Here is a 13,272-nt window from a genome sequence, read left to right on the forward strand (position 1 = left end):
CAAAGGCTTTCCGAAACTCTGCGCAGACTGTGTATTTTTTGTCAGTTGTGAACTACAGTGGCCACTTTTTGTATTGCCTCATGTCACGCTATTGTCATTTTAAAATTTGCTGCCAAGTCGAGCAGTTTATATGGTAGATCATTGGGGCAGCGAATGCCCTGATTTTAGTTTATTATATTTTAGTTTACTCTACTTGTAGAGTGAGCACTGCCAATTTCCTTTTCTTTTTGGCATTAGGTTGTGCTGGCATGGGGCAGGTAGTCACCGACTGGATCTATTGGTGAAAATTTTTCACAACACGTCTAGCCGTTATGTGAATGTGCAAGGCCAGTCTCATTGCTGATTGGTTCACCACATGGACCATCCTATCTCTATTGGCTTGGTTCAAGTTGTAAGCTACTTTATTTTGAAAACGATATATTGTGCTGAACCCCCTGGTTTTACAAAGCAGAATTTGAGGGTATAAGCTTGGTGTATGGTGCTGGATTTCTCTCACAGTAGCTCTTTCTGTGATTGCTACCAATTAAGCGTGATCGTCCCTGATATCCCCCGCTCCCCCCCCCCCCCCCAAAAAAAAAAAACCTACTGCAGCTTTCATAATAAGAACTTAATTCGTATCAAACTTTCCATCAATTGATAAAGAAACCTGCTGGGCCTGTTGGCCTAAAGGCATTTTTATTATAAGGTAAGGCACCAGTTTCCTAGAAGCAAGTTGTTGTTAAAAGGCGAACTATGCAGGATTGGGGTTGTACAGATTTCACAAGATAAATTTCAAATATGTTTGAAATGTTAATGACGCAGAAATCCTGGAGCATGAGGGTAGCAGCTATTGAATCTCGAACAAAAACCTGAGAGGGCTGAGCTGACTGGAAAGTGAAACTTATGGAGCTCACAAACTGCAGAAACATGGCAGCAAATTCAAAGAGGCCTTCTACTGTCTCCAGAGCCAGGTGGACAGTAAAAATGGAAGACAATCCCGTAGAATTATGGCAACATTAATGATTTATGCATTAATGCTTACTTAATGCCACTTCTCTCCCACTTCTCATCTGCCCATTTCTTTAGGAGACACTCCCCTACACCCTTCGCAGAGTGCCCGAAATCTTGGAGTTGTGCTGGACAACAGGCTGGCACTCTCTGAGAATATCGCGGCAACCACCCGGTCGTGCAGGTTCATCCTGTACAATATCCGCAGAATAAGGCCACTCCTCACCAATTATTCCACACAGCTCCTGGTCCAGGCCATGATACTGTCACGTCTGGACTACTGCAACTCCCTCCTGGCTGGCCTCCCAGCATCAGCCACCAGACCCCTTCAGCTCATCCAGAATGCAGCAGCACGTCTGGTTTACAACCTCCCTCGTGACTCCCACGTCACTCCCCTCCTCATCTCCCTCCACTGGCTACCAGTGCAAGCTCGCATCCGGTTTAAGACACTGGTGCTTGCTTTCCAAGCAGTCAAGGGGTCAGCTCCTGGTTATCTGCAGAAGATGATCAGACCCTACAAGCCGGCCAGATCGCTCCGATCGGCTACTACAGGGCGGCTGATTCCTCCCCCTACACGAGCAGCAACAAGGTCTCGACTCTTTGCAGTTCTGGCCCCACGATGGTGGAACGATCTTCCAGTGGAGGTCAGAACAGCAGAGTGTCTGAGCACCTTCAAACGGAAACTCAAGACGCACCTCTTCTCTGTGTACCTCTCTCTCTTCCCTAAACCCCTCCCATAACTATTAAAAAAAAAAAAAAAAAAAAAAAAAAAAATTTTTGGTTCAGACTATCTTGTTTCTCCTTACTGTATGCTACCATAGTAAAGGCTTTTTATCTGCATTTTGTTCAATGGACTTAAGTGGACTTGATCCTGAGTTTGGTTACACTGTTGTAAGTCGCTCTGGATAAGAGCGTCAGCTAAATGCCTATAATGTAATGTAATGTAATGTAATGCACACACAACCAGCGCTAGAGGTTGTGTGTGACTGTTTGCCATGATTGTCTGCCATGTTTGTTTGGTTCGAAAGTCACATTGGATCACGCAAATTGTTTTAAGATCACAGGTTCTCTGGGGCTCTAAATGATCATGAGTATAATTGTTAAGTGTGTGATGCTCTGTCTTGGTCAAGTGTGTGCGTTTTGATGACAGAAACATTGGTGAAATCTGTCATTATGTGTGGGAGCCTCCCTCATTTTCAGTATCGGCTGTAATGCTATAATGGCTGTACCAGCCGTTTTTGCAGAGGGCAACAGGTTTTGCAGTGTCCCTTCTAGTTCTAGATTCTATTGTCATGTTGAGGTTAGGGAGGATCTTGAAGACAGTGATTACAATTACATTATCGGTTACGTAAATGTATTCTCGAGGCCCATGCAAGCAAATACTATTGGGGAAGGCACCAGTTTCCTGGAAGCAAGCTTTTGTTGAAGGCATACTATGCAGGATTGGGGTTGGACAGATTTCGTATCATACATTTCAAATATGTTTGAAATTTATTAATTGGAAATCCTGCGGTCCTGAGGGGAGCAGCTATGGAATCTCAAACTGAAACCCACAGTGGCCAATGAGAGCTGAGCTGACTGGAAAGTGAAACTTGTGGAGCTCACAAACTGCAGAAACATGGCAGCAAATTCAAAGAGGACTTCTACTGTCTCCAGAGCCAGGTGGACATTAAAAATGGATGGACTACAATCCCGTATAATTATGGCAACATCAATGATTTATGCATTAATGCTTACTTAATGCACACGCAACAAACGCTAGAGGTTGTGTGTGACTGTTTGCCATGACTGTCTGCCATGTTTGTTTGGTTCGAAAGTCACATTGGATCACGCAAGTTGCTTTAAGATCACAGGTTCTCTGGGGCTCTAAATGATCATGATCATAATTGTGAAGTGTGTGATGCTCTGTCTTGGCCAAGTCATCTAGTGAGTGCGTTTTGATGACAGAAAGACAACAACATCGGTGAAATCTGTCGTTATGTGTGGGGGTTCTCCCACGTTTTCAATATCACTATGGATAGCAGAGGGAAACCGGTTTGGTAGTGAAAAATGCAGTGCCCCATCGAGTTATAAATTCCATTGTCATGTTGCGTTTAGGGAGGACCATGAAGTGTTACAGTGATGACGTTATCAGTCACGTAGGCTAAATGTGATCTCGAGGCTCATTGGCTCCGCCCTACGGACACGCATCTCTGCTCGCTGTATTTAATGTTGCCTACTCCGTCGTAGCAGCAGTTCTAGCTAGCTACGTGAGTCGAAACAACAGCTGGTCGCCACACTGTAGATGGCAACAACAGACACTTCGCTGGTTAAAAGGAATCGAGAAGAAAGTCGCGTCGTTTGTTCTTGCAAATGCGATAGGCGCGATGTGAGCACACAGACCGATACCAAAGTACGAGGTGAGAGAGGCTAGCTAGCTGCCTTCGATTGAGCAGCACGAGTTTTTTTTACATTTGTGAATACCTACTATAACCGGGACATGAAGGTCATGAAGAATGACATAATTGTCATTAACGTCACGTGCATATGTATGCCTTGCATAATTATTTAATGACTAATCGTTCGTATTAGTGTGTAATTTACTACTTCCCATCGCTGTAAAAAGCCATTTATACATAGGCCTACTGGTAAAACCGGAAAAGTACTGGTGCTTTAAATGTGCTGGATTTCGTGTGTATGTGCATCCGAATATTGTTTTTAAATGCTTGCTTTTCAAAATTTGTCAATGGAAAATTTTATGACGCTGGAGTCACTGATCCTGTGTTCATTCAAAGGTCTTTAAGTGAGCGGTTGTCTCCCCTGTCAACGTAGTCCAAGGAAGTTAAAAGCAACATAATTTACTCCGACTTGTTTTCGTGTTGCAGGTCATGGACCCCGACTTTCCAAAGTCAATCTGTTCACCCTGCTGAGCCTTTGGATGGAACTTTTCCCCAGGAATAAACCCCAACTGAAAAATGCAACCGCACAAGTAAAGCAAATCGTACTATAACTTTGTCTAGGTGGGCTCCATGAAAGAGTAGTTAGCCTACTGTCCTTACAGTACCCGAATGGAGATTTACCTAAAACTCGAAATCATCTATAACTGGATATAGACATTTAGCATATTCAAATGGAACCTTCCTGGGGCGAATAAACGGAAAATGTGCAGAAGAGTAAATTGAGGACGTCTCTGGTTTTAAGAATGTTATTGCATTACTAATTTGGTTTTTCTTTCAAAATGGCTTGCTTACATAGGCTTATTTATCATTTAGAAAGTGTGTGGTATTCTTTAAAGGGTTCCTTTTCTGGAGTTTTAAAGGGATAGTTCACTTTCAAAAGTTTTTAAAAATATATATAATTAAAGTTTTAGTGTATGGTTTTAATTTGCTCAGGCATGTTTGGTGTGGAGGTTGCAGGTTTTTGTTCCAACCAAAATCTTGACCAATTAAGACTGTTGAAGACATGCGTTTTAAGTTCTGCTGTGGTTTTGTCCTTGAGCTCAATATAACAGAATGTAGGGTTTGCTTGTCATCATTCATCTTTGTCTTTTGAGCTCTTCTTTTTCCACTAATTTTTTTATGTTCAGTAACGAGGTGCCACATTTAAACAGACATCAATGTACGAAGAGTATTGTGTCTTCGTAGCTTTGAGGTTGCCTCATTTAGTCAGTTTTACCCTGGCTGCCTACCTACTTGTATATTCTGCAGTTTCTTCCTCCCATGGGCCATGGTTTGTAATCGATGGTAGTGTAGTATAATGGTTAGAGAACTTGGCTTGTAACTCACAAGGTTCAGGTCGCAGGTTTAATTTCTGGGTGAGGCACTGCCATTGTCCCATTGACAACGAAGCTGCTCTATCTGTATGAAAATATTGTGCGTTTCAAAAGATGTGAGCTGTGTAATTCACTCTCGATACATGTCAGCAAAATACATAAATGTAGTATAAAAATTAGCGTATTGTTGTAACCATGACATTTTCAGTTCTCTTTTTTTTTTTTTTTTTCCCCCTTCCAGCCACGAGTCACGGGTCTGGTGGTGGTCCAGGACCGCAACGTGATTGGCCTGCACTGCTCCAGTGCCGAGCTGCACGTGGGCCAGGTGGCGGTCATCAAACATGGCCGGAGGCTGAAGGGCTGTGACCTGTATTTCTCCAGGAAGCCCTGCGCCACCTGTCTGAAGATGATCGTCAACGGTAATGGCCCTGGGAGGTGTCCGGCAGCATGGCTGTCATCCGCAACGTGACTGCATGCTACACCAAACCTGTTTAAAAAAAAAAATAAATAAATAAAAAAAATCAAAAAAACAGACCATCCTAAAAGAGCTTTCGCTTTGCTGAGATTGTGGTCTAAACCAAGAAACTAAACTTCCAGGTGATTCGCAGAGCAGCTTGTCCAGTGGCCGTATGTGTCCTGAGGTTGTTCTGGGTTGTGCTGTCGTGAACCTTCATCGCAATTATCTTGGTTTTTGTTTCGATTTTTCCTTTGTTGTCTCAGCATCTCAATACGGCACAATACGGTCATATATTTCTAGGCTTTCATAACTTAGTCTTATATATTCTTTGTTTAGTTAAATTGATTGGCAGAATACACACGCTCAGGTTCTTTCTGTCAGTGTCAGTTATGACCATTTCCGAGTGGCCTCTGTGTATGTATGTTTCACAGGCCCTACTGCGCAATACCAGTTCCTTTAGGATTTTGCCTTTGACCAGCCAGAAGGGATTAGTTCTCCAATTAGCTATTTACTGCCTTTAATTAATCTAGTTTTATTGCCGTTTCGTTTTCCTTCAAGACAGTTTCTATATCCCTCTTTTAATGAAATGCTAAAATAAAGATGCTAAGCGCAACACTCAAAATGAAATGTGGTCTTATTTTTGCACTTTTTTCTTTTTTTTGCTTTACCCAGCCGGTGTGAACCGGGTGTCCTACTGGCCCGGCGACCCCGAGCTCAGCCTGCTGTTGCTTAGCGACGACGGCGGCGGCGGCGGCGGCGGCAAGAGCGGCGCGGCCGACGGGCAGGCGCGGGCCGTCCCCGACGACGCCGAGCTGGACGCCAAGGCGGCCGAGCGCCTGAAGTCCAACAGCCGCACGCACGTGTGCGTGCTGCTGCAGCCGCTGCCCGGGGACATGCAGCAGTTCGCGGCCGAGACGTCGGCCGGCGGCGACTTCCTGGAGCGCGTGGCGGAGGACGGCGGCGGGCTGGACGTGGCGGAGCTGTTCGCCGCCCAGCGCGAGCGGCGCCTGGAGGACCTCACCGCCGCCTTCTTCGTCCCGGACAAGGGCCTGCACCGGGGCGTCCTGCGGCGGATGGGCCTGGAGACCTTCTGCACGGAGCCCTCCTTCAGCAACCTGCGGCAGCACATGCGGGACCTGATCGGGGTGCTGGCCTCGGTCGCCTCCAGCGTCCCGGACCCCCGGATGGGGTACGGCTTCCACGCGCAGGACCGCGCGGAAGGGCCCGGGCTGGGGCTACCCCAGGACGTCTCCCGGCACTGCATCGTACAGGCCCGGCTGCTGGCCTACAGGACGGGTGAGCCTGGCGTCCCCTTCACAAGGTCACATGGGCGCGAGGCCGGGATTTGGGTTTAAAAAAAAAAGATTAATCTGGAAGTGCAGATTTTCAGACCCTGTATGTCTCTGGTGCTGCCGTTAGAATTTGTTTTTAAATATTTATTCCTGTTTTTAACTATCAAAGAGTGCAAATCCTATTGGTATGCACCCAGCACTCTGGCTTTTGATTGTACCATGAGGGTCTGAAAATGCTCTTGATTAATCAGGAAAACTCACATTCATAGAAGTTACGGAGCATAAAGTTATGAGAACCTTGAGACGTCTGTCCAGAGGAAACCTCTGAGGAGATGAGATGAGTGTAGGCGGTCTATTGTAATGTGCACTGCAGTGGGTAGCAGTATAGTATGATGTTTAGGGATCTGGGCTTGGAATTAAAATTTTAACTGGTAGGCAGGGCTGGGTACTTTGCAGAATTGGCCAGAGTCAATCGGGCTATTTCTGTGTATAAAAATAAATCTGTATGAAAATGTATTAGCAAACTATTTTGCTTTCAGCCAGATGCGTTCTTCGTCTGCCTCCTGAGTGAGAAGAAATAAAATTGTCTAATGTTTGAAGTCAGCATGTACAGGGTCTCCTACCTGAATGCACTGCACATCATTGGCAGGATGTACTTGGCATCGGCAAAAGTTTTGCCTTTACTTATTCAAAATGGACAGTGGTGATACAAAACGCAGTTCTTGCTGTAAAACAATTAGCCTACGTGTAAGTCTGTAAAAGCGCTTGCAAATTGATTAAATGGATTCCACCATATTTGACAGCTGGGAAAAGCCTGGCGTCTTCGTGGTCCCATTGCTGTGGTGTCTTCTTCAGTCGCGTGCCCTCCCAAAGTGCATCACTCCCCCCCCCCCCCCCCGATGATCGGTGAGGGCACTGCAGGTTACTCACTCATAGTCGCTTCAACATTGATCCTATAACCACAATGTCCTTACAGTACCCGAATGGAGATTTGCATCTATAACTGGATATAGACATTTAGCATATTCAAAGGGAACCTTCCTGGGGCGAATAAACGTAAAATGTGCAGAAGAGTAAATTGAGGACGTCTCTGGTTTTAAGAATGTTATTGCATTACTCATTTGGTTTTTCTTTCAAAATGGCTTATAACCACGATGATTTTGTTTTTTTGAATACAGTTCCTTAGGTGCCCATTTGACTGTTATGCTTACAAATTAATTTAGCTAATGTCAGCCGGTTGCCAGTAGCAGAGTGGCCAGGTAGGATTCAGCTTCACCTGCTGTTTGGACAACAAGAACACGATGTAGACTATTCCTTATTCCTTAATACAGTGTTCAGTGTAGCTGGCTAGCTGGAACTGCTAGGTAACAAAGTTAATGTTGTGTGCTAGTGTGTCACAGTTTTGGTATAGAAATTTAGAACCGCCCCAACCAACATTTTGAATGATAAAGGAGCTGTGTGTTGAGGAATGTCCGGCGCACAGGCATGATTGACATGACGCTTGAAATTGTGACGGTAGATTTATGGTTCAACCTTCTTCTCTTTTCTAGAGGACCCGAAAGTTGGAGTGGGTGCTGTGATCTGGGCCGAAGGGAAGTCTGTGAGTGATTTTTTAAATTTTTAAAAATTTTTGTTTTGTTCAGTTAAATGGACTGCATTTATATAGCGCTTTTATCCAGGGCTGGCGTGTCTTAAGGAGTTAAAGAAAGACACTGTAACACTTCCTTCACAGAAGCACAGCAGTATTTTTATGGTAAATGGTAAATGGACTGCATTTATATAGCGCTTTTATCCAAAGCGCTTTACAGTTGATGCCTCTCATTCACCCATTCACACACATACTCACACACCAACGGTGAAAGGCTGCCATGCAAGGTACCAATCAGCTCGTTGGGAGCAACTAGGGGTTAGGTGTCTTGCTCAGGGACATTTCGACATGCCCAGGGCGGGGGATCGAACCGGCAACCCTCCAACTGCCAGACAACCGCTCTTGCCTCCTGAGCTATGTCGCCCCAGTTCTCTTGATGTCGTCCCACTCTGTCTGTCTTCCGTAAATAACATTCCTGAATGTTTTTCATTCTGTTGTAACGATGTGATAGTTATGTGCAGTGCGTGTTCTCAGTGGCAGCTGTTTTTTCAGTGGCTTTTAAGGTGACGGGTAGGTTCTATGAGTCATTGATTCCCCTCGGGGTGTGTGTGTGCTGTTTTAAGGATCGCTGTGACGGGACGGGGCGCATGTACCTGGTGGGGTGCGGCTACAACGCCTATCCAGCGGGTTCGGAGTACGCCGAGTTCCCCCAGATGGACACCACGCAGGAGGACCGTCAGAACAGGAAGTACAGATACATCCTCCACGCGGAGCAGAGCGCGCTCATATTCAGGTGCGGAGTTTGGGTGGGGGCGGGGGTGGGGGTGGGGGCAGGGGCCGGGACAGGGACAGGGACATTTTAGGGGCATTTCCTCTGCAAAGTTCTGACAGGACTGCGTTTCATTTAGCCCCTTGTCTCTTCCTGGGCTCTTCTGTCTCCAGGTGTGCAGAGATCAAGGAGGACGAGAACACGATGCTGTTCGTCACAAAATGTCCGTGCGACGAGTGTGTCCCCCTGATAGTGGCCGCTGGAATCAAACAGGTGTACACCACGGACCTGGACAGCGGCAAAGACAAACACGACATCTCCTACCTCAAGTTTGATCGCCTCCAGGGGGTGCAGAAATTCGTAGTGAGTATTTAACGCCTTTTTGCGTTGCTGTTCCACAGCAATCACAGTGCAGTTCGCGGTTTTTAACCACCAGCTGTAACGTGTGGGTGTCAGTGTGTGTGTGTGAATGTGTGTGAGTGTGTGTGTGCGAGCGCGTGCACCTCAGTTCAAAAATAACATTTCCACACCTCGTTGGATTATTCTCGAAAACTAGCCTTTAATTTGTGTACAAACCGTTATACAATGATTCAGTCAAGCATGTCCTCAGGAAGTCTGTAGAGAGACAGGTTTGCATTTCCTCTTACAACCATGTGAGTATAATCATGAGTCAGAGATGAAACATTTTCATATTGTGTGTATTTAAGGTATTTATCCATGGGCTGTTGATCTGCAGTCAGGTTTTTCCTGTTCGTGTCCTCCCCTTATTCATTATGAACTGGAAGAAAAAAACTGATTGTGTGTTTAATTTGCGTTATTGATCTTGATGCCTTGGCACCTCCTCAGTGAATGTTTTTATTCTCCCAGTGGCAAAGAAATACGCAAGCTGGAGATGTTTCAGAACTACCCAAACATCCGTTATCAAGTAAGCATTCCTTTCCTTCCCTAAACCCGGATCGGGTAGCTTTCCATGCGACTTCTCCACTTGGGTGTCTTGATAAGGAAAGTTGAGTATCAGTGATAGCTCTTTGGTGATAAAAGTTTACAGCACAGACTTGCACGAACTTCCTTATCAAGGCGGAGTTAAAGTGGAATTCCATTGTGGGTGTTTCTTTTGTTTGTAGAAGAGTAGCTGATTAAAATGAGCTCTCTGCCTGCTTTCTACCTGCAGTGAGTGCAGAGATATAGCCCCAAGCTGCTGCACATGTTCCAGGTACCTGCTTTACACCCGGACGGGCCCTTATGGGCAGTCTATGGGCAGATTTCAGATGATAACAGTCACAGGTTTCCGCTTCTGCTGAACCCAAACGGAGGGGGGGGGGCTGGGCGTTACTGCTTGTCCCGGAAGTCGCTCTTCTAACCCCTCTAGTGAGCTAGCCGCTAAAGAAAGAAAATCCACGTTCGTGTGTGTTCAGTTTACATTTACGCTTGAGTTCTACTGAAGGGAAGATGCTGCGTCGCAGTCGTGTGGTAAATTGCAAGGGATTAGCGTCAGGAAAGGGAAGGTGTTTATTTTTTACCGGCTGCTGCGGGATGTGAGGTGACAGAAAATAATAGCTGACTGCAGCTGGGGATGCTAAATGTCCTCCATTTGCACACAGCTGAAGACATTACATCACAGGCGTTTATATAGCAGACGCGCTTATCCAGACACAGCGTTTTACACTGCATTGACATTGCATCCAGCTATACAGCTGGATATATACTGAAGCAGTGCGGCTTAAGTGCCTTGCTCAAGGGTACAACGGCAGTGTGTCCTAGCGGGGAATCGAACCTGCGACCTTCACGAGACCAACTCTTTGCCCATTATGCTACACTGCCGCCAGCAGTGTTCATGCGTGTGGCAGACACCTGCGGCCAGGTGACTTTTGTGGAGATCATTCGGGCCAGACTACTGAACGCACCGAGCGACCGTCTGTTAGCTCGTTCAGTGTTTCCTTCGCCTGCCAGGGGAGGCGTCTCCAAATTAAAATTAGCCGCCCGTAGTAGCTCTTCAAAAATGAGCAAGGGTAGTGGTGTTCGTCATCATGACGTTGTACCTCTTACCAGGTTTGCCCCTTTTGGCTGCTGATATTTCTGTGCAGAGATTGCTTTGGACAGCCACTCAGAGAGACTTAATCAGTTACGACTTGAGCTGGCAAATGAGGCTGAAGCAGTTTTGTGGTGGAATTTCCCTTTGAGCCAATTCGATTCCCTTTGATTCCCTGCAGTTATGCGGGCCAGTTAACTACAGGCTTGTTTTTTGGCTGATTGGCCTTTGATGAGTCGTCATGCTTCAGTGTGACCCCCCCCCCCCTGTCTGCACCCCACCCCCCTGTTCTCCTTACAGATGGTTGTGTCCGGAACTGTGAGACTACTGCTGAAGAGGGTCACTGCACTAAGAAACCTCGCTTTTAAAGGAATGGTGAGCAGGCTCCAGGAAGATTGTGGAGGGGGGGGGGGGGTCAGCGGTTTCCTGGTTAGTGCTCCTGACCCCCCTGTGCATTTAAAAATAAATAAATAAAGAATAGAACTTACCTCCTTCCATGAAGAATATTCCCAATCACAGAAGAGAGCTGGAGAGAGGAGAGGAAGAGACTGTGAACACAAGAGGGGCTCCGGTCTAACTGCCTGCTGAGGACCACCTGTGTGCGATTGGGGATCCATTCATACACTAAACCTGATATCTGTGCTGTCCAGTTTCTTCCATAGTACGTTTTATTTTGAGCATGGCTGAGTGAAAGGTACATAACGGTGTTTTAATATAATTTTAAAAGTGTGTGGAAAATGTGATTATGTAAAAGTATTTAATTGAATCGTCGCCATTTTTATTGAGTGTGCTAATGGCGAACTGCGTTTGTGTCTGTCCTGAAAGGGGTTTTGGTGAAGTTGGGAGATGTGTGTGTGTGTGTGTGTGTGGGTGATGGGGAAGGCCATGCTTTTGGACAAGTATTTTACACCCTGGAAATGCCAAGAACTGTAGTTAAAATGGACCAAGTTGTGATTTGTTCATCACCTCTGTGGTATTTTCACCGAAAGAAATCTCTGTTCATTTTCAACTGTTGACGCCCAAGCGCTACTGAGAAGGGAAATGCTTGAGTGAGTGTGACTGACTGACTGACTGACCGACTGTCTGATAATCTCTGCACTTTGGCCGCATGGACAATAAAAAACATGATAGTTCAAAAACACAGCCATTGCTTCCGTGGTTGCTTTCATTTCTAGGACACTGCTGGTCTTTGACCTTACAGGTTCGAGTTGCTGGGAGACCTGAGCGGACACAAACAGGTGGACGTGTGGCATGGGCATGCGAGGGTCCGACAAAATTCATTTTAAGGTGGCGGATTTTGACATTGAGGTCACGCACCATTTTGCTTTGGACAGTCCTCAACCCAGAGGTGGGCAACGAGGGTCGAATCCGTTTCTGGTTTTCACGCCAACCTCTGGCCTCAATTACTCAATCAGCCCTTCATTTTTACGTCACCTGGCGGTCTCGATGAGCGCACGAACGACAGACGAAGACTGTTCTCGTGCCCCTGAATGAAACGTGTTGCTGTGATCTAATCTACGAGTGAACCAGTGTTGCATTCAGCCAATCGGCTCATTTAGCCGGGGTAATCGGTGGAAACAGAAACGTGCACGCACACCGGCTCTCCAGGCACGGAATCGCCTGCCATTGCCTTAACCTGGAACTGGACTTGTAACCGAAAGGTCGCAGGTTTGATTCCCGGGTAGGGCACTGCTGTTGTACCCTTGAGCAAGGTACTTAACCGAAATTGCTTGCAGTATATATATCCAGCTGTATAAATGGATACAATGTAAAATGCTATGTAAAAAAGTTGTGTAAGTCGCTCTGGATAAGAGCGTCTGCTAAATGCCTGTAATGTAATGTAACCTATTAAAATTTTAAATGGCTTGATCTGATGTTTCATTCAGGCCTACTGTTCAGGGTAGGGAGGATCATGTGTTGTAACTGAGAGTTCCATTGCCAGCTCGCATTTTTGAGAACATTTCAGAAGACTACTGTGGAAGGCCATGTAGGCCGAGTTTTTCGTGCCCAAATAAGTCAGTTTTAGCAGTTTAAACGGTAAGTTAGCCTATTTCAAAAGCGGAATTTAAGAATAGAGCCCTTGAAAGAACAAAAATGGAAATGGGTCTACAGTATTTTGAATTAAAAGGTAAGTTAGCCTATTTCAAAAGCGGAATTTAAGAGTAGAGCCCTTGAAAGGACAAAAATGGAAATGGGTCTACAGTATTTTGGATTAAAAATGCATCTTGACGGGGTGCTCTTCTCTCTCTAACCATAGGGTGGCAGTGTTTTCTCATTTATCCTTGTCGACCTTCACTGAAACTGATGAGATGAAATGGGACACTGTTTGTATAGCAATACTGTCCTTGGTGGTTTTGTGGTTGTTTGGTGTTTAGTCGTCATTTCTCTCCAGGTTTTAT

At 45.8% G+C, this 13,272-nt stretch overlaps 1 protein-coding gene across 2 annotated transcripts; it reads left to right on the forward strand.

The window, feature by feature from the left end:
• Window positions 1-3,148: 3,148 nt before the first annotated feature.
• Window positions 3,149-12,016, forward strand: cdadc1 (cytidine and dCMP deaminase domain containing 1). Of its 2 annotated transcripts, XM_064310627.1 has the most exons (10): window positions 3,149-3,386; window positions 3,852-3,955; window positions 4,980-5,157; window positions 5,868-6,491; window positions 8,038-8,087; window positions 8,699-8,868; window positions 9,018-9,207; window positions 9,712-9,769; window positions 11,174-11,248; window positions 11,376-12,016. In XM_064310627.1, exons 1-9 carry the CDS (start codon window positions 3,272-3,274, stop codon window positions 11,239-11,241), a joined length of 1,557 nt encoding a protein of 518 aa, XP_064166697.1. In that variant the 5' UTR covers window positions 3,149-3,271; the 3' UTR covers window positions 11,242-11,248; window positions 11,376-12,016. The 2 variants fall into 2 exon arrangements, with proteins under 2 accessions (XP_064166697.1, XP_064166695.1); XM_064310625.1 differs by having other exon boundaries at window positions 11,174-12,016.
• The last annotated feature ends 1,256 nt before the right edge of the window (window positions 12,017-13,272 follow it).

The sequence above is a fragment of the Anguilla rostrata genome, chromosome 15 (assembly GCF_018555375.3).
Source record: "Anguilla rostrata isolate EN2019 chromosome 15, ASM1855537v3, whole genome shotgun sequence".
Classification (NCBI taxonomy): Eukaryota; Metazoa; Chordata; class Actinopteri; order Anguilliformes; family Anguillidae; genus Anguilla; species Anguilla rostrata.

Excerpts from the sequence above, each read along its gene's own strand:
- cdadc1 (XM_064310625.1), top strand. The coding sequence starts at position 3,272 with ATGGCAACAACAGACACTTCGCTGGTTAAAAGGAATCGAGAAGAAAGT. Across the intron at positions 3,387-3,851 it reads GACCGATACCAAAGTACGAG|GTCATGGACCCCGACTTTCC; the intron begins GTGAGAGAGGCT and ends TTCGTGTTGCAG. Across the intron at positions 9,208-9,711 it reads AGGGGGTGCAGAAATTCGTA|TGGCAAAGAAATACGCAAGC; the intron begins GTGAGTATTTAA and ends TTATTCTCCCAG.